Below are 17,888 nucleotides of genomic sequence, written 5' to 3'. Positions count from 1 at the left end.
CACAAGGGATTCTTTGGATTTGATTTTATTTGAGGTTTTACTGCTGCACGATCTGCTACTGACTTTTTTTTTTTTTTTTAAGTTCAGCTTGGGGAATTTTTAAGGGTGAGAGAATGGGGGAAGGGAATACAGACATGATGGTAAAATGACCTACTGATTTTATTTTATTTTTTAAACATTCTTACCTACAAGGAAAGCTACTAATTAAAAAGAAATCAAATTACAAAGAGGGTATGCAGTGGCTATTAGCCAAAAGATAGCGAATAATTAGAAATGTAATTGCTTTACCCTGCTCATATAATTTGCACTTCATAAATAAATAAATATTTTAAAAGTGATATTGTTTTGCATACCCTCATAATAATTATTTTTCTTGCAGCTGTACAGGTAGTTCACTTCTATATCACATGCACTGTGTGAATCAGATACTATTTTTTTCTCTATTCCACCTGTCCTGCCATTAAAAAAGACAAAAACAAAACAACACCCTCCACCCATGCAGATATACATAATTTTGTAAGGTACTCTGTTTCTCTTTTGGTTGAAAATCGAATGATCTCTCAATCTCAAATTTACAAGCACAAAATCTATTGAATTTTATAATTGCTTCCTACGCTGATATACTCTAACTACATAGGTAGTTGAGCAGTGAGATAAATCACAAATTCACTAAATTGTGTCCCAGCCCCCTGCTGCAAACTCTTGGTGATCAACATCATCAACATTTTTATTATATGTGTTGGTTTGTGGGAAGTTAAAAAATATTGCTTGTAAATAATACTGCTAACAGTGAAGGAAAAAATACAAACACTATGGTAATTTGAACATCATACAATACATCATTTCCCTAAAGAGCAGATGCTACATCTGAAGCCCTTTCAGTACAGTCAAACTAGATTTCGGGCCCCAATACCACTTTTTTTTTTTTTTTTGACTTAAAGCTCAAACTGCTTTCCGCGTGAATTTTGAGTACATAGTCAATGAAGGATTAAGACTTCTGCTATATGAGGTAAGAACACTACATTAAAATCCTTACAGTGAAAAATAATTGCTTTGAAAAGCAGATCAGAACTGATGATATATCAGAAGGGCTGGAGGTGGGGGTTAGAGACTGTCTTCTTAGTGTACTTTTTAAAACACAGAACTGTGGTATAAGCACAGCTATTTGCAATTCAAAATTAAAATTGTGTAGGGTAATTACAGTACTGTGGTGTAACAATCTCGTATAAAACACTACCTTGAATCAAACACAGCTCTTTACAATATGCTTAGCCAAATTTTGGCCTATCTCTGAGTGGTGTAATTTTGTGTTGCTGTGAAGTGAGGATGTTAATTTTTTTGCAGGATTAATCCAGATTTATAGCCAAATTAATCCTGATTTATTCTAACAGGCAAATGTTGTGTTCCAACTGGCCAGCGATGATGAATTATAAATTAGCTAAATATCAGACAATGTTGGTTATTGTTGATGCTATGTAGGGTCAGTTGTCCTCACTTAAAAAAAAAAAAAAAAAAAAGATTCTATTGCTGCTTTTGCTGTTTTTACAGCTCTTCTATCTTGATTATGATGAAGAAGATTCAAAATGTCCTTAAGTGTCTGATTCCAGAATCTAAGAGGGTTAAAGGCACTTGTTAAAAGAAATCAGAAAAGTAGAACTTTTCTGCTTCTGTTAAAACATGCCTTGGACATTTTAATGATGACAAATAAAGATTACAAGACATTTCGACTTTCATGTAGGTGAGCAATTATATATATATATATATATATAAAAGCTTTTGTTTATGTTCCAAAACATAGTGTTGTTTTAATGTTATATCTGTTAATATCTCATTAACGACTTGTGCCAGCAGGTTAAGCACAGCGCAACTAAAGTTAGGTAAGCTTTATGTTATTACAGACTCCATAGCTACCAGGTACACACACAAAGTGTATAATAATACACTTGCATTTTATGGCATCTTTCATCTGAGGATCTAAGTACTTTATAAGCATTAATTAATTAAGCTTTCTAATACCATGAAGAGAGCTGTGCGTTGGCTTGTCCAAGGGAAGAGCTGGGAACAGAACTCAAGATGTTTAGCTCGACTCATGCACGTGCAATGCCAGGCAAGTTTGCACTCCCATCCTGGGAAACACAATAAACACAATCCAGTAACACCGCGATTCGACTCTCAACTTAAAAAAAAAAAAAAAAAAAAAAAAAGAAAAGTCCTTATTTGGTTGCATTTATTTTTATATTCACAACTGTGTACACGCATATATATTGGTCCCGAGGGGCGTCTCGGGGTGGCACGCCAGGAGACCTCCGTGCTCCCCCGCTGGCAGGGTGCCCGCACCCCGGGGATGTGCGGTGTGGCTGTGGTAGCAGAGATACGGGGTGGGTGAGGGGAGGGAGAGGAGGAGCGGGGAAAGGGAAAAGGTAGAAGGACCGAAAAAAAGAATGGAAAAAAAAAAAAAGGAAGAGAGATGGAAAAAAAGAAAAAAGAAAAAGAGGGGGAAAAGAAAATAAGAAAAGGAAAAGAAAAGGAACGAAAAGGAAAGAAAAGAAAAAGAAAAAAAAGATTAGAAAAAAAAAGCAAAATGACAAAAGAAAAAAATGAAAACAAAAAGAAGCGAAACGGCAAAAAAGGGCAAAAATGTAAACGACGAAAAAGCAAAACGACGAAAAAAGGGGAAAAATATAAACAGAAAAAAAAAAAAGCAAAACGACAGGAAAAAAAAAAGCGGAAGGACAAAAAAAAAGAAGAAAACGACAAAATAAAGAACAAAAAAAAGTCCAAGAAAAAGAAAAAGAGAAACAAAGAAGGAAAAAAAGAATAATAAAAAACCAACCCCCACACCCCCAAGCTCGACCACCACCCGTGTGGGAACGCGGCAGTACTGCCGGGCTGTGCTCGCCCCGCCCAGCCCCGCGGAGACGGCGGCCCCGGCCGCGGGCGCGCGCAGGCGCCGCGCAGGGTGCGCACAGGCAGCCCCGCCGCCCCGCCCCGCCCCGCCCCTCCCTCCCTCTCTCCCTCTCTCCCTCTCTCTCCCCCCCTCTCCCTCCTCAACGCCCGCCCAGCGGCCCCACGTTACTTTGATTGACAGCTCAGCCTCCCCGCTCTCCTTCCCACCGACCTTCCCCGCCTCCCCGCCGCTCGGCGCGCTCCGCGCCCTCCTATTGGCCGGCGCCGAGGGTTCCCGCCGCTCCGCCAGAAACGCTTCCCAGCGAAAGGCAGAGAGGCGCTCGGCCGTCCGCTCTCCCCATTGGCCCGCGGCGCCGCGCGCGTCACGGCCCCACGTTGGCGGCGGCGCCGGCGATTGGGTGGCGGCGGCGGCGCGGCCCCACCCGCGCGGCGGCGTGGGCGGGGCCGGGCGGCTGGTTAGCTGGCGGAGTGTGAAACCGCGTGTTAATGCAAGCGGCGCGGGCGGCTCGGCGCGTCTCGCCCAGACACGGCCCCGCACCCGGCCCGCCGAGCGCAGCCCAGCGCCGCCCAGCGCAGCGGGGCCGAGCGCAGCCCAGCCCGGTCCAGCCGAGCGGAGCCCGGCCCGCCGGACGTCCCGAACTCCATCCCGGAGCGGAGCCGTGCGGTGGGGCGGGTGGAGGAAGAGGAGGAGGAGGAGGAGGAGGAGGAGGATGCCGCCGCCGCGATGCGCCGCCCTCGGGGGGCTCTGCTGAGATGTGCGCCCCGGTGTGCGCCCGCCCGCAGGAGGCTGCAGCCGTGCCGTCACGAGGAGGATCGCCCCGTCTGAGATAGCCCCGACGCGGACGCTTCCAGCTTTTTTTTTTATTATTATTTTTTAATTATTTTTTTTTCCCCCCGACGGGGCGGGCGGCTCGGTGCCGCGCTCCTTTTGTCCCGGGCACCCCCTTGCATCTCCCGGCTCTGCGCGCCGTGCATGTGCTGCCGGCGCTGCTCCGGCCGGGGCCGGCTGCGCGGATCCCCCCCTCGTCCCCTTCCTCCTCCTCTTCGTTGTCCCGCCGCCCTCCCGTGCTCGCCGCCCCGCGGGCTGCCCATGACCCGTCCCCCCCGCCGACGCCCGGGAGCAGCGCGGCCTTCCCCGGAGACTTTCCGTCGCCCCCCCAGCCTGTGACGGTCCCGTGCTCGCCGCTCCCCGCCGCCCGGATTTCCCCAGAAGCGGAGACACGAGACGCGGAGGAGCCGCCCGCGCCCCGGGGTTCCCGCCTTGAGGATCGGACCGCCAGCCCGGCTGGGGAGCGCCCCGTCGGGGCTGGCCCCGTCCCGTCCCGTCTGGTCCCGGAGCGCCCGTGACCGTCCCGAGCGCGTCCCCGGAACGACAGCGACAAAGGCCCGAGGATGTCCCCGCGGCGGGGGCACTGAGCGCCGCCGCCCCCCGCTGCCCCTCGGGACGTGATCCGCGCTGCGAGGGAGCGCCGCGGCGGCCGGAGCCATGTTCCCGCAGAGCCGGCACCCCGTAAGTGCTGGACGGGGCGGGGGGGGGGGGGTGGTGGTGTTGCGGGACGGGGCCGTGTCCCCGCTTTGTTCAGCGGCGGGGCTGGCGGCCGCCGAGCGCGGACACCGGGGCTGTGCCGTGCAGAGTCGAGCCGTGCCCCCCGGCGGGGGTCGGCGGGGAGGGGCCGGCACGCCCCGCTGGGGGGAGCGGGTGGGACGGGGATGGGGACCGGGACGGGAACAGGGATAGGCCCCGCGGGGAGCGGCCGCCGGGTCGCGGTGAGCCTCGGCCTCGCCGATGAGCGACGGGAAGGTGGGTAACAAGTGCGCGGCGGCGGTGGGGGCGGGCCGGGCTCCCCGAATCCCCCCCCCGCATCCCTCCGGCCCCCGGCCGCGCCGCTCTCAACGTGCCTCTCTCTCCCGGTCCGGCCGCCGCCGCGCCAGACCCCGCACCAGGCTGCGGGCCAGCCTTTCAAATTCACCATCCCGGAGTCGCTCGACCGCATCAAGGAGGAGTTCCAGTTCCTCCAGGCGCAGTACCACAGGTGAGCGGGGGGCCGGGGGCCGGGGCCGGGCTGGGCTGGGGTCGTTCCCCCTCCGCCCGCCCCCCCGGGGCTCGGGGGCGCTGCACCGAGCGGCCGCGTCCAGGCGGTGGCGTGCGGAGTCGCGGCGGAGCCCCCGCCGCTGGGGGCCGCGGAGCTTTGCGAGCCCCTCTGCCCTCGGAGCATCCCCCGGGGGCGAGCAACGGGGCGGGGGGCAGCCGATACCCGCCGCCTCCCGCCGGTGTGGATGCGAGGTGGTTGTGCTGGTGTAAGGAGCACACCTTGGGTTTCGGGGTTTTCGGAGGGAGACCGGCAGGGATCCTGAGGCACAGAGCGCTAAGGAGGCTAAATCTCGGGCTTGCTCGGTCGTGTGCAGTGTTGGGGCAAAAATGTATCAAGTGCCAGAGTGCGGTGGTGAAACCACAGCGAGGACTGTAGGAAGGAGCACACAAGTACCTGAGTTCACGCAAAGTTAACATGAGTCTGCCGAAGCCGTGGCTGCGTTTCCAGTTGCAGTTTTGTTCTTCAGACGTTCCTGTTGAAAACGTTTGCGCTTGCTGCTGGAGACCCTGCAGGGATTTAGGGAACGGGTTCTTGCGTGCAAAATGCGTTTGGCCGTAAGAGACATTAATCTTCCTGAATTTTGTACTCTAATGCACCTGGAAGGTCTGGGTAGGAAGAAGATCTCTGTGACCTTCCATGCTAGAAATCGCTTGGTTTTGATTAGGCTTCCCTTTTCCCGCTGATGATGCTCTAGTCCGAGTCTTATCTAAGATCGTTGCCTTGTCTAAGACATTTATTACTTTAGAAACACAGTGTAAGCTATAAACATTCAATATTGCAACTGTAAATGGAAAATGGTGGCGTACACACTAATTGCTCCATAGGATGCTTCCTTGTTTCATTTTAAAAAAGAAAAAAAAAAGGAATGAAAGAGAAAAATCAGTTTGCCAGAGAACAAAGGGAATCTTCTGGCTTTTGTCCTCAGTGAAAGTAGTCAAAATTATACTGCTGTTAGCGATAAGATAGGCAACTTGTTTTTCTCCTCTGAAAACAAAAATAGAAAACAAACTTGGTAGTAATTGATAGTCAAAGCTACTTATTTCAAGCTGCAGGCGAGATAACAGAAGCTAGAGGTTCTTTGAGGTTAGGAATTGCAGACATGCCCAAGTTATAATTCCAGCCATCAGTGGTGTTACTTGGCTACGTCTTACTGAACGTCATATGCAAAGAAGTACTTTGGCTACTCAGAAGAACTTTGGAGAAAGTCTGTTCCTGTCATAGCCTGAGAGTTGTGGTGCTTCATCTGTGTAGCAGTTCTGGAGGTGGTTTTGGGGCTCTCATACAACACTCATGAAATACCTCCTAAATTTCCTGTTCAGCCCTTGTATTTAAAGTATGAATTAAGACTTTTCTCTCAGTGTTTGCATGTTAGTTTATGAGTTTCTTTAATTAGCTGTTTCTGTCAGAATACAAATAAAGTGGTGAATGTCAAAACAATGACATAACAGTTACATTAAAGTGTGATCTATTTTGTAGCCTTAAATTGGAATGTGAGAAACTGGCAAGCGAAAAGACAGAAATGCAGAGGCACTATGTGATGGTATGTATGTTTGTTTTTCTTTATTTCAGTAAATATCTTCTAATGCAATGTAAGCCCAAATAACGAAATAATATATGCTCCTTTATTTGCAGTATTATGAAATGTCATATGGATTAAACATTGAAATGCACAAACAGGTAAGGCATTTTGTTTTCTAACCCACAAAATCTGCAGTCTGTCTAGTGTGTTTAAATGTAGCTGTTCTGTTTGTATTCAGATGACCGCAGCATGTGTCTGAATAGGCTGATTAGTGGCAGTGATTAGCAGACCTTTGCCTACCTGCTGTCAGGTGAGGTATAGGTTAGGTTAAGCGACAGGACTTCCTTGGTATTGGCCCTGTTGTAAGAGGTCAGAAAGGTCTTGGCTTTGTGGTTTTTAAAAACTAATTCAGTGCTTTATGTGGTTCTGTTTTGTCATTGGTAAGAGCCTTTGATTATGTAGAACTGGTCGTACGCGTGTGTAGCATATGTAGTAATAGTTGCTCAAATCCTTGCCATTTAGAGGTATGAAAAGATTAGTGACTTGGAAAGCTCAAGTTATGACTATAAGTTTGCAAGTTCCCATAAAATTCACACTTATGGCCACTATAATGGTGAATAAAAAGAGTATTGAAGTGGAACAAGACACTAAGGACCTCGTAAGAGAAGAAAAGCTAAATGATTGCTCAGCCCAGAGGACCCTCAATTGAGTAGTCATTGTCTGCCAAATAAAGCATTAATGGCAGGGTGTAAGTATTCTGTAGATACGCTGACATTCACTTTTTCATCAAGATGCCGGTACAATAAGTCTTTCAGAAATCGATGGCCTCTTAAAAAAATTATCATTAGATGAAGTTGCACAGTTGGACACATTTCAAAGTGCAACAATACAATTCTTTCTTGAAGTGTGTGTGCTATTTCATCTAAAACTCTTGTTTCATTAAATTAAAGAGCATGGCTGACCGGTTAGGGCACAGCGAAGAAATTGATTAGTTCAGGCTTCGGATCTTCAGTATATTCAAAGACTTTTCATTAAGTGAGTGAATTGCAGAGTTGAATTTTGCTTTTGTAACTCAAACTCTTTGATTTTTGTTTTGTTTTCCACTAAAAATATTGCATTTTATAAGACAGGATGGTAGTTCCACAATAACTTCGTTTGCAAAGCTGTGCAGGTATTCTGTGATTTTTTTTTTTAGAGGTGCGCTTGTTTGAATCCAAAATGTTGGTAAAAGCAGGAATATTAAGACAACCTCCTTGTTTTAGAATGATGCACTGCAGAGGCAGGTGGAACAACTAGAGTGGTGGCTGACTTGTTTCTGTACCGTAGCTGCTGTAGTGTTCTCGTCTGTGTGTGTTATCATTCTTTCTGTGAGGCAATTCTTTCATGCTCTCTGATTTTTGGAATTCTCTTTATTAATTTATTCTTAACTTCATGGCAGGCTAACTTGTGAGGAAGCCAACATCCATAAAGAAGCTTCATCTGGTTCAAAATGTGTGTTATATTCATACGATTTTAACAGTAAATGTACTAGGAATTAACTTCAGGTAAAATCAATTAAGCCCACAAGATTAAAGAGCCTCAGAACTGAGGTTTCCACTTTGACCTTAACATCTGTGTATTGCAAGGGTTTAATGCTCTGTATGTATGGCAACTATAATTACATACCTAGTATTCGGTGATACTTTGGAAGCTTTTAAGATTTATGGCAGAGCATTATACCTGCATTGGTTCTAGCTGGGGAGAATAGAGCACATTTACTCTGTGTGCTCTTAGGAGAAGAAGAAGCATGTGAAGGGATAAATAATTTTCCCTGGTCCTAGATACCATGCTTTTACGTGTTAAGTATTCTGATTAAAAGTAGCACCTTCATATTAAAGACTCTTGATTTAGATGCCTGCAGTGAGGATGCCTAATAGTGTTAGAATTCAGTACGTAGGTGGTCTCAGCTTACAGGAGACAAAAAAAAAAAAAGCCACCAGTGACATTCTTTTGAATTTCCACCGCTAACGATAAGTTCTGAGGAGGCTTTTGGCAGATAGTAATCATAATTCTTATTAAAACTGGTGACGTCTAGCCCCAAGGGTGTAGCCAGGCTCAAATTGATGCTTTTTGCTGGCTGATCACCAGCATGGCCTAAGTGCTCATTATGTTGTAGAGAGGGCCTTTGGAGCTCTCATTACGTTTGACAGGAATTCTCTCTAGGGGGAAACTGGGCATTAGCTAGACTCCTGACAGGCTGAAATTATTCCTGCTTTATGGCTTATAACCAAATGCTAGCAAGGCATCATCAGGGGACATGAAAAATTGTCATTTCTGACAACATCTTTGTTACTGAAAAATGCAGTGATGGGGAAACTTTCCACTGAACAAGCTTTAATGTTCTTAAGGCCTGCCTCCTATGTGGATGCTGTACTCGCTCTGTGTGAAGCCCTTCAGAGTGCTTGGGCTGCTGATTTAAAAATAAAAAATTATACTGAGCTGGTGTTACTTTATGCAGTGTGCTGCGTATATCATTGTTGAAGGTAGGGTCACTTCAATAAAATGATGTAGTTGTAGTCTGCCTGCTGATGAAAGGGTTGACTTCTTGTACTGATAAAGTTGCATCAGCAGTTTATTAAATGAAGAGTTATTTAACTCTCAATTCAATTCTGTAATCTATTATAATTTGGCTAAAATAAAAATAGTTAGGACTTGAATGTTGCTATAAACAGAGTTCCTCGAGGTGAACTTTCTGTACACAAGCAGCTGTACTGCAGATTTTTTCACTTGAATATGTGACAGTATGTGTAAATCCAGGTACTACTGTTGCATTTCAGCCAGTTGTTTAAACACTGGTCAAGAAATAATCTTTTGGGTGCATTTTTGGCTGGCTTGTATGGTGGTCTTTTTTTTTTTTTTGATTGTTTACCTTTGTTCTTGTTTCTGTTTTAATAAGAGTTTCAAATCAGTTCTTAAGAGGATGTTGTGTCTGGATTTTTATACTGTTTTCAGAGATAATTATCTTAATGTGGTGTATGGTTACTAATGTTAGCATCTCTGAAACAGAAACAAGTATCCGAGGATTTGTTTAGGATAGGTGCATTTCATGCAGATAGCATTTTCATGTTTGTCAAGAAGACAGAGGGAATAAGGATGTTTTGTGTGGTCTTAAGTTTCTCATCTGTTATTTCATCCAAGTCAGGTTTTCCCACTGTGACATCTGTGGCTGGCAAAGCAGATGCGTCAACTACTAGTGCCAAGATGTAGAGTCTGCTGGGCGTTAAAAATCCCACTGTACTTAAAGGGTTGCTGGCCTTGGCTATTAGGGCAGCACCTCTCTATTTTCATCAGCTCTGTCTGTCATCTTCTGTCATAAGTCAGGAGATAAGACTTCCTGTGTGTTTAATGCCTAGATTGTTCAGGTGCAAGATTAGCTTTTGTTCAGTGGCAGGCAGCCAAAGAAAGAAAAATTCATCACTGCTGAACCAACTGACAGACTATATAAACTACTACGGTATTTGGGTGTCTGCTATCCCAATAATGACAGCTGGGTTTCCTTCTCTTTGGGTGGGTTATTGTGATCTTTGTGACCTGCCTTGAGGCAGACCTGTCATTTAGTACCTTGCCTCTCGTGGAAGAGTATACAAACTTCTAAACTGCGTTATGTTAACCAGTTGTACAGGAATTAAATGTCTGTTTTAGCCTGGACTGTTTTATGAAGTCATTTCTAATGCTGTGTGTTCAAGGACTGAGTCTTCTACTGATATCTCATTAGAATATCAGTCTTCAGGAGTGGGTTAAATAGAAGGGAATTAAAAAGCTTAGTTAGCTCTCTACAGCTCCTGAGTAGGACGGCTGTGCTGTTGAAAGGGATTTGAAGATAAATTAATATTTTTTTTGCTTTTTTTCTACTTGCATTTTAATTACTGAAATGAAAAAACTTAATGAATCCTAAAGGTTTTGATGGTGTGCAGTGAGTGTTTAAAGAGGATTTTGTTGGCTCTGTCACATATAAGTGCAGAACCTGCTTTTATTTTAAAAGAGAAAATGGTAAATTTAATTGGGGCATATTTTTCCCTCAAAAATTGTACATCCTCTACAAATACTGGACTTCTAAATGAGCGCAGTTGTATCACCAATTCAGCCGTTTCAGACGCGACTGGAGGTGCCAGTTTGAACAGAGAGGAAAGGCTAGAGTAATGAGCTCAACTTACTCAACTTTAGAACCACATTCAACTTATGTCAACTAATATTTATGTCAACTTCATATACAACTTAATCAAAAAGTATGTTGTAGTATTAACACTGTACATATGTTAAATACTGCCAGATCATCTCTCGTTTTAGACTTGGTCTGCCAGATTTCAGGTTCATCACAGAGCCACGGAGGGAGAGAAGAAGCTCTTTCCTACCAGCTGTGCTGTCAAACTTCCCTTGCATTGCTGGAACTTAGGTTGCTAAATTTCTGTTGGTGTGCTTTATTTGTGCATTGGTTCAAGAAGGGAAAAAAAAAAAAAACAGCTGGTACTTTGGGGGGCAGGAGGAAGAAAAGGAAGAAAGATTCTTTGTGAAGCAGTAACACTTCTCCCCAGAATCTGTTGTCAGAGAAAGCTAAACACTTTTACTCTTTTGCTGGTTATAATACCAAACCAAGCTGACAAGTATTTGAATTGTCTTTCACCCCCACTCTACTCCAGCACTCCAGTTTTGTAACAAAGGATAAAACTTCATTGCATCTCCTATGCAAAATGGAAGATAGTATCTGCTGGGTTTGATAGTGGGTCACCATTACTACACAGTGAATGTATCTAAAACCAATTTTAGGTTAACTTACGCTTACCAGAAGACACTATTTTAAAAGCGATAGCAGGCTTGAGTAGAGTTAATGATGTCACCTTTCCGCTGAACGTAAGATTTAGGAGTACCTAATGGCAGTTATGTCAAACACTATTTTCATCTTTTACATCATGCTTCTTAGTTGGACCCTGGATGTAGCTATTTGAACAATTGCAGTTACTTGCATACTTTCTTTCAGAAGGGGAAAACAAAAGCTGATAGGAAGAATTGCTGATTTTTCAGAGTGTATGTGCTGGAACAGGTAGTTTAACAAATTGGTCCTTGTTGTTATTCTTAGGCTGTGGCTTGTCAAGTGCTTGAATAAAGGTTGACCCATGTTCAACGTGAATGTCTGACTTCTTCCTGGTACGTTGTGTACTCTGACTCCCCCATCATCTTACTGGTGTCACGTAGTCACTTGCTCCAGTTTGGCAATATTTTCCTTCTCGATAAACAAGTGGAGCAAAAAGGGCAATAACTTTTTGTTTGTTTGTTTTTCTTTTTTTTTCTTCTTCTTCTCAATCAGCAGTTTATATTCTTACCATTGTGTTTTCTTAGGAGGTATAGCCATCATCATCAAAAGGCTGTGAGGCTGGTGCATGTTCAAGTTGTCCTCTTCTGTGAAATTGCTTTCTAATGTGTTTTCACCTTTGGTTGTGCTGTTGTGGGGAGAAGGTTGTCCCAAATGCAGGACAAGCAAGGCAATTGTTTGTTTGTTTGTGGGGATGAGAGGAGGGAAACTTCATTTTCTTTGACCTAGTTAATATTATCTTTATTTGATAACCTCTAGTTCTCAAGAAAGGTAGGTTGTTCGTATCTAGCTGCCTTTTCCATTCACTCGAAATTTTAGACCTTTGTCGTATGCTGTTGGTGGTGACTCATTTTGAGATTGGGCAGTCCCAGCCTACACAGCTCTTTAAAGTATGAGTTGTTCCATAGCTTTGATCTTCTTCCTTGCCTTTCCATGAACCTTTTCCATTTTTAGTCTACCCTGTTGGAACGAGGGCACGAGAACTAAATGCAGTTCTCCGGGTCTAGGTGAACCAGAGATTTATATGACAGCATAATTGTTTTCAGGATTTTTTTTCTTCTCTAATAAAATTTTCGATATCTGATTTCTTGGCTACCAAGAAATGCTGAGCTGTTGAAGTCACCTTTCACATTTGAGTTCATGCTCATGAATGGTGACGATTCCATCACTTTACACTGAGGCTAGGGGTGGCTGCTCCCAGTGTGTCCCAGTGTATTCTGTTTAAATGCATTATTTTTACTGCCCACTTCAACTTGTAAGGTCTGTTCGCATTTCTTCAGTCACTCCTTGTCCCTCTTCTGAATGAATCCTCTTATAGGAAAAAAAAAAAAAACACCTTACTGTATGCTGTCTTTTTCTGTATGCTGTCTTTTTCTAGACTGCGCTGCTGAACAAACCTGTAAGCCAGTAAAGGCCCATATGAAGCTCCACTGCTTGACCTCACACTTTCATGAGAGATGACAATTTTCCCTTGCCCTGTTTACTATTTTTCTGGCAATTATTTAGCTGTTTATGACATAGTGCTAGAGGTGATTGAAGGGTAGTTAGAACTTAAACAGAGTCTGTTCTTAACTGAGCTCTAGTTTAAATCTGGCTAGGTTTAAAAAGCAGTTATTTGCTAAAGTCATTTATTTTAAAAGAAAGCCTAGTGGTGAAATTATTTTTTTTTCCCCCTGTGCTTGGAACAGCAACAGGGAAGGTTGTTTTTTTTAAGATTCATATGAACAAATCCGTATAACATTGGATCCTCTTGCTTAGAAGCATAATCACAGTGTGCTTAAATGTAAATGGAATGGAAAAAGGTTTATAGCTTTATTTCTTAGAGTGCTGATGAGGATTTAGTTGCTAGCAAAACTGGTTATTAGCAAATATACTTTTGGGGGGGGTAGTTCAAGAAATTAATCAGTTTGGTAGGTTTCATTGAAGTTTTTATAATGATGATAGTATTTTGTGGCTATTGACAACATTTAAGAGGCCTCTAATCTCTCATTGGGCTTTGACTGAGTTTCTCTCACCTTTTATTTGTTCTTCAGAAGCAAGAACAAATCAGCACAGATGATTAAATTACAAATTAAAGTTCTTTGAGGTGCTGGAGGGTTTATCTGTAAGGGCTGCTTATCTGGAAATACCTCATACTACTTAAGTGATCAGAAGAGCTAACTAGCATTTTTGGCTAACTGCCCTTTTTAGCAAAACAGAAGACGGGTTAATTTGTGTTTCTATTTCGTTTGTTTTGTTTGTGTTTTCATTGGTGCCTCCATCTCCCCCCCACGCATCAAGGATTTTTTTCAGTTTAGTATTTTTTATCTATCTTGAAGCTTTTTGGTGGTTGTGTAAACAGTCGGTCAAAGCAACTTACTTGTAAGGTGACCAGTCAGTGTATTGACAAGAACAGACACAATAGAAACTGCATTAGGAGGCAAGCCGTTGGGATTTGCAGTAAATATATTACAGAACACAAGTGAATTGCCGATACTGCTTGTTTAGCAGTTTGCAAGGGCAATGGTAGTATGGATTTTTGAATTAGAAGGGAAGGACTGTTCTTTCTCTGTGCTGGAACATCTACTTGATAGCTGAGGATAAAATTGATTTAGAGAGCAAAATGCTGCTGCCTGTATGTGTGCCATTTTAAAGGCTTCTATGGATTAGTAAGCAAAAACAAAAAGAGAGCTTTCAGTTTCGGAGAAGGGAGCAAGAATGGGCATGCTTGTTTGGCTGCATCTTGATTAGGTATTAAGTCTGTGAGGAAACCTGCTTTTGTTAGGTCAGGAAAAGGAAAGGACATCTGAAAACAGCTATTTTTTGTGATGTGTGGCAGTCTGTCTATTTATGAAATTGTTTTAAAGTATGTTAAAAATCCCAAATTGTTGTGGTCTTCACTTCATTATATACTGATATCAACCTTCTTAAATGCAGAAATTTGAAATAAAACTCTAGGGGGAGGAGAGGAAACCCAAGCATTTCTTGGGACAAATAACTAATGGAAAGATCATTCTTTTGTAGTTTTGCCACAACAGTTTCTGTTTACAACAAGTGTGTTTGTCGTTATTGTTCTCCTTCATGTGTGAATTTGAGTGTAAAGTCACTCTGAATTTCTACTTTTTAATTGATATTTAGGGTTGCTAGCCATCACTTAGCAGACAACTAGCTGACTATGGTCTCATATAATGGTCATAAATTGCCAGTTAAGCAAACAAAAAATCTTCAGTTAAAAAGACCTGTGGGAAGCTTTTAGGTTGTTTCTTTAAACTTAAGTACAAACTGTACAACGGCGGTGCTAGGAAGAGGTTGGTACCTCCCCCTTTCCTAGCAGGGTCAGCCCTACTACCAGTGTCATTCCTGACAGGGGTCTGGTCTGATCTGTTGATGAAGATTAACAGCAGCGACTTGCAGGCCCTCTAGGTAATGGAGCATCTTTCTGTGCTTCGTACTGAAGCGCTTCTTCAATTCCAAACACACTTTTTTTTATGTTGAAGCCTTAGCTCTTTTCTGGTCATTTTCTTCACCATGGATATGGAGAGCAGATCATTCCCTTTCCTTCCAGAAGCATTTGTGGACCTCTGCAGCCTAATGTTAATTCTCTGAATGCTTTTGCTCAGCTGAAGAACAATCCTAAAATAAGCACAGTCCTCCGGGGGGGAGTCACCATGCTGAGTGGCACGGAAGGTTTTCTTAGTTTATGGCTTACACTGGTGGCACCCTTTTTGGTGGTACCGTGCTGTTGCCTGGCTACAACTTCTGGTCTGCTGTGATGGAGAGATTCCTTCCTGGCCTATTGTTTCCCTATGCTTTATGTCCCTGTCTAGGCATGCTGTGGTCCTTCATGCATATTTTTTCCTATCCTTCTTTTTGCTTTTCAGTCCGTTTTTTTTTTCATTCACTGCAAAGTGAGTTCTGAAGCTCACCTCTAGCATATTCTGTCTTTTTCTGTTTGCAGCTCTCTGCAAATTAAGAATTAGGGCAAGTGAAGAGATTTTTATGCTTATTATCAGAAATATGTAAAGATACTGTACCTACCATCCATGCAGCACTTCTTAATCCTCAAAAGAGAGGGATATATTAGTATTCAGTTTAATTGTCAAGCAGTTTTGCACATGTTCTCATGAAGTTCCACCTGAGTTGTGCTTTTTGTTGCTCCTAAGAGTGCTATGCTACAAGTGTAAAAATCTTAATGAAGAAGGTAACATCATGGGCTTCACTTAGCCATAAAGGCTTTACCTTGTTGGTCTTCACTTGTTTTGGATACTGTTTGCTCCTGAAAGATCCTTAAGAGTTGTAATTTATATTCCTGTTTCACCTAGCTGTTTACAGATGAGAGGCATTTTAATGCCTCATATTTAATAGTGTTTAAGCTGGAATGTCTTTGTTTTTTTAGTTGCTGTTCTCTGTCAGACACTGTTCTTTTATAATTTCATTTCTGCGTGACACTTTTAGTTTCTGCAAGGTGTCCGCTATTTCAGACTTCACTGGTGTGCTTTTCTTTTTACGTATGAACTTCACTAGCCATGGTTAACTTGAACACAGTTTTACTTGACTGCTCTGATCTGTTCCTTTCCTGTTTGAGCTGCAGTGTTGACCTTAGGTAGCTAGGAATTTATATTAACTGTGTAGTTGAATACTGCTTGTTGTTTTTTGCAGTTAGGTGCCAAAAAACATACAGGCTTTGTGGCCTCCTTGGTGTGTCCTGACCATCTCTTTCCTTTTCTCAGTGAACAGATTGAACTTGTTTTGTTCTTCTCTATTTCATCACATTGAGCACCAGCTTTACTTTTGCTGTCACTTACTAGTGGCATGTAATTCTGTAGCAATGTTTTTGTGCTGCGTATATTTGTACCTGGCATAGTTTTGACTTCCTATATGCTTTCGTGTTTGTACAACCTCAGCTGGAAATTTGTGATTTACTCTTAGCACCATTGCATCCTTCCCCTTTTTCCTCTGTCCATTCCTCTTCCATTCTCAGATATTTAATCTCTCACCCATATCCTTAATACTGATTTATAAAGAAACTGTTAGCTTTCCGTAGTGCGTTTTTTATCTCCCTTCTCAGTAACAGGTCTTAGAAAGCTGACCTTACCAGTTGATACTTGCTTTCCTGAAGACTTAAGAGCTTTATTATACTTACTTCTTGCACTGATAGTTGTAAACTCTTAACAGTTGTCAGTCTCAATCAAATTACTTTCTATTTGGATGGTTTCAGTCAGTTCTTCCCTATTAGAAGATAATCTAGATGGCATCTTTCCTAGTTTTCTTTATTCTGTAAGCAAGAGAATGTGAAAAATGCATAATAAAACAGGGAAGAAATTTATTGACAGGTTCCCAGGTTTTGCTGAAAGGCTTCCTAACTTTTTTCCTGCATAGTGAAAATCACCATTATTTTCACCTTCCTTTCAAGTGGTGTGTGGTGCCTAATTCTACTCTTTGCTACCAGAAGAGTTGTTGATCCTCTTAACTTGTTACTCATTAGTGAGTCACCTGAGAGAACCTGATATGATAACTTTTTAAGGCCTTAAATTCATTCAGTGACTTGACAGTTTTGAAACTGAGCTGTGAATATAGTAAGTATTGTAAAAGTCTGAAATTACATCTTAGTTACACAAGTGCATGTGACATTTGATAAATCCATCTTGATTTGGTACTTAAAAAGTCCTAGTGAATGTGGCTTATTCATTTTTTTTCCCCATATGTCTGGCCCTTCTCTAGATACGTGGTGCGTTGTTTTTTGTCAGATTGCATGCTCGTTGTTATTTCAAGTCCAGATTCTACTGCTGTTAATGTCTTGAGTACTGTATGTGCTTGGTTTGAGGAACTTTATGCGCTAAGCTTTGGAAGCTGTGATTATAGGCACTTCTGCAGTGATGTTAAAGCTCTGACTTTTTACTGCCATCCCAGTAAAGTGGTTCTGTGTGGCAAGTGGTGCAGAGATGTATGCAGAAATTTGGTTGTGGCTTGTGGGAGTGGGAACAAAATAGGAAGTGTTTTTGGAGTAAGTCCTAAACCACATGAAAAACCAAGGGTGAAAAACCTTCTGATAGGGGTGTAGTAGTAATGGATATACTATTTTTATGGCTCCTTTCTTTTTTCTTTTGTCTACTCTCTTTTTTGTATAGTGTTGCTCAGCTGTCCTAGTGTAAGTTAAGTTCTTAATGCCCTTGATAGTTCTTAATGCAAAGCATAGAATCATGGAATGGCCTGGGTTGGAAGGGACCTCAAGGATCATCTAGTTCCAACCGCCCGTCATAGGCAGGGATGCCACCAACTAGATCAGGTTGCTCAGGGCCTTATCTAAGCTGGTCTTGAACACCTCCAGGGATGGGACATCCACAGCCTCTCTGGGCAACCTGTTCCAGTGCTTCACCACCTCTGAGTGAAAAATTTCCTTCTAACCTCTAATCTAAACCTCCCCTCTTTTAGTTTAAAACCACTTAAAACCTTGTCCATCATTATCTGACTGAGCAAGAAGTTCCTCTTCATCTTTTTCATAAGCCCCCTTTAAGTACTGAAAAGCTGCAATGAGGTCTCCCCG

The 17,888-nt window shown here is 43.1% G+C and overlaps 1 protein-coding gene across 9 annotated transcripts in view; it reads left to right on the top strand.

Moving 5' to 3' along the window:
* The first annotated feature begins 4,268 nt into the window (after positions 1-4,268).
* Positions 4,269-17,888, top strand: part of TLE1 (TLE family member 1, transcriptional corepressor) — a 75,252-nt gene continuing 61,632 nt past the window's right edge. For 8 of the 9 annotated variants that reach the window (XM_035570303.1, XM_035570302.1, XM_035570298.1 and 5 more), the window contains exons 1-4: positions 4,280-4,417; positions 4,840-4,940; positions 6,477-6,540; positions 6,633-6,677. In XM_035570303.1, coding sequence (XP_035426196.1) covers positions 4,394-4,417; positions 4,840-4,940; positions 6,477-6,540; positions 6,633-6,677 — 234 coding nt within the window. In that variant the 5' untranslated portion in view covers positions 4,280-4,393. Of the gene's footprint in view, positions 4,418-4,839; positions 4,941-6,476; positions 6,541-6,632; positions 6,678-17,888 lie in introns of all 9 variants that reach the window. The other variant, XM_035570295.1, reaches the window with a different exon arrangement.

The sequence above is a fragment of the Cygnus atratus genome, chromosome Z (assembly GCF_013377495.2).
Source record: "Cygnus atratus isolate AKBS03 ecotype Queensland, Australia chromosome Z, CAtr_DNAZoo_HiC_assembly, whole genome shotgun sequence".
Classification (NCBI taxonomy): Eukaryota; Metazoa; Chordata; class Aves; order Anseriformes; family Anatidae; genus Cygnus; species Cygnus atratus.
This window is presented reverse-complemented; position numbering and strand designations above follow the sequence as displayed.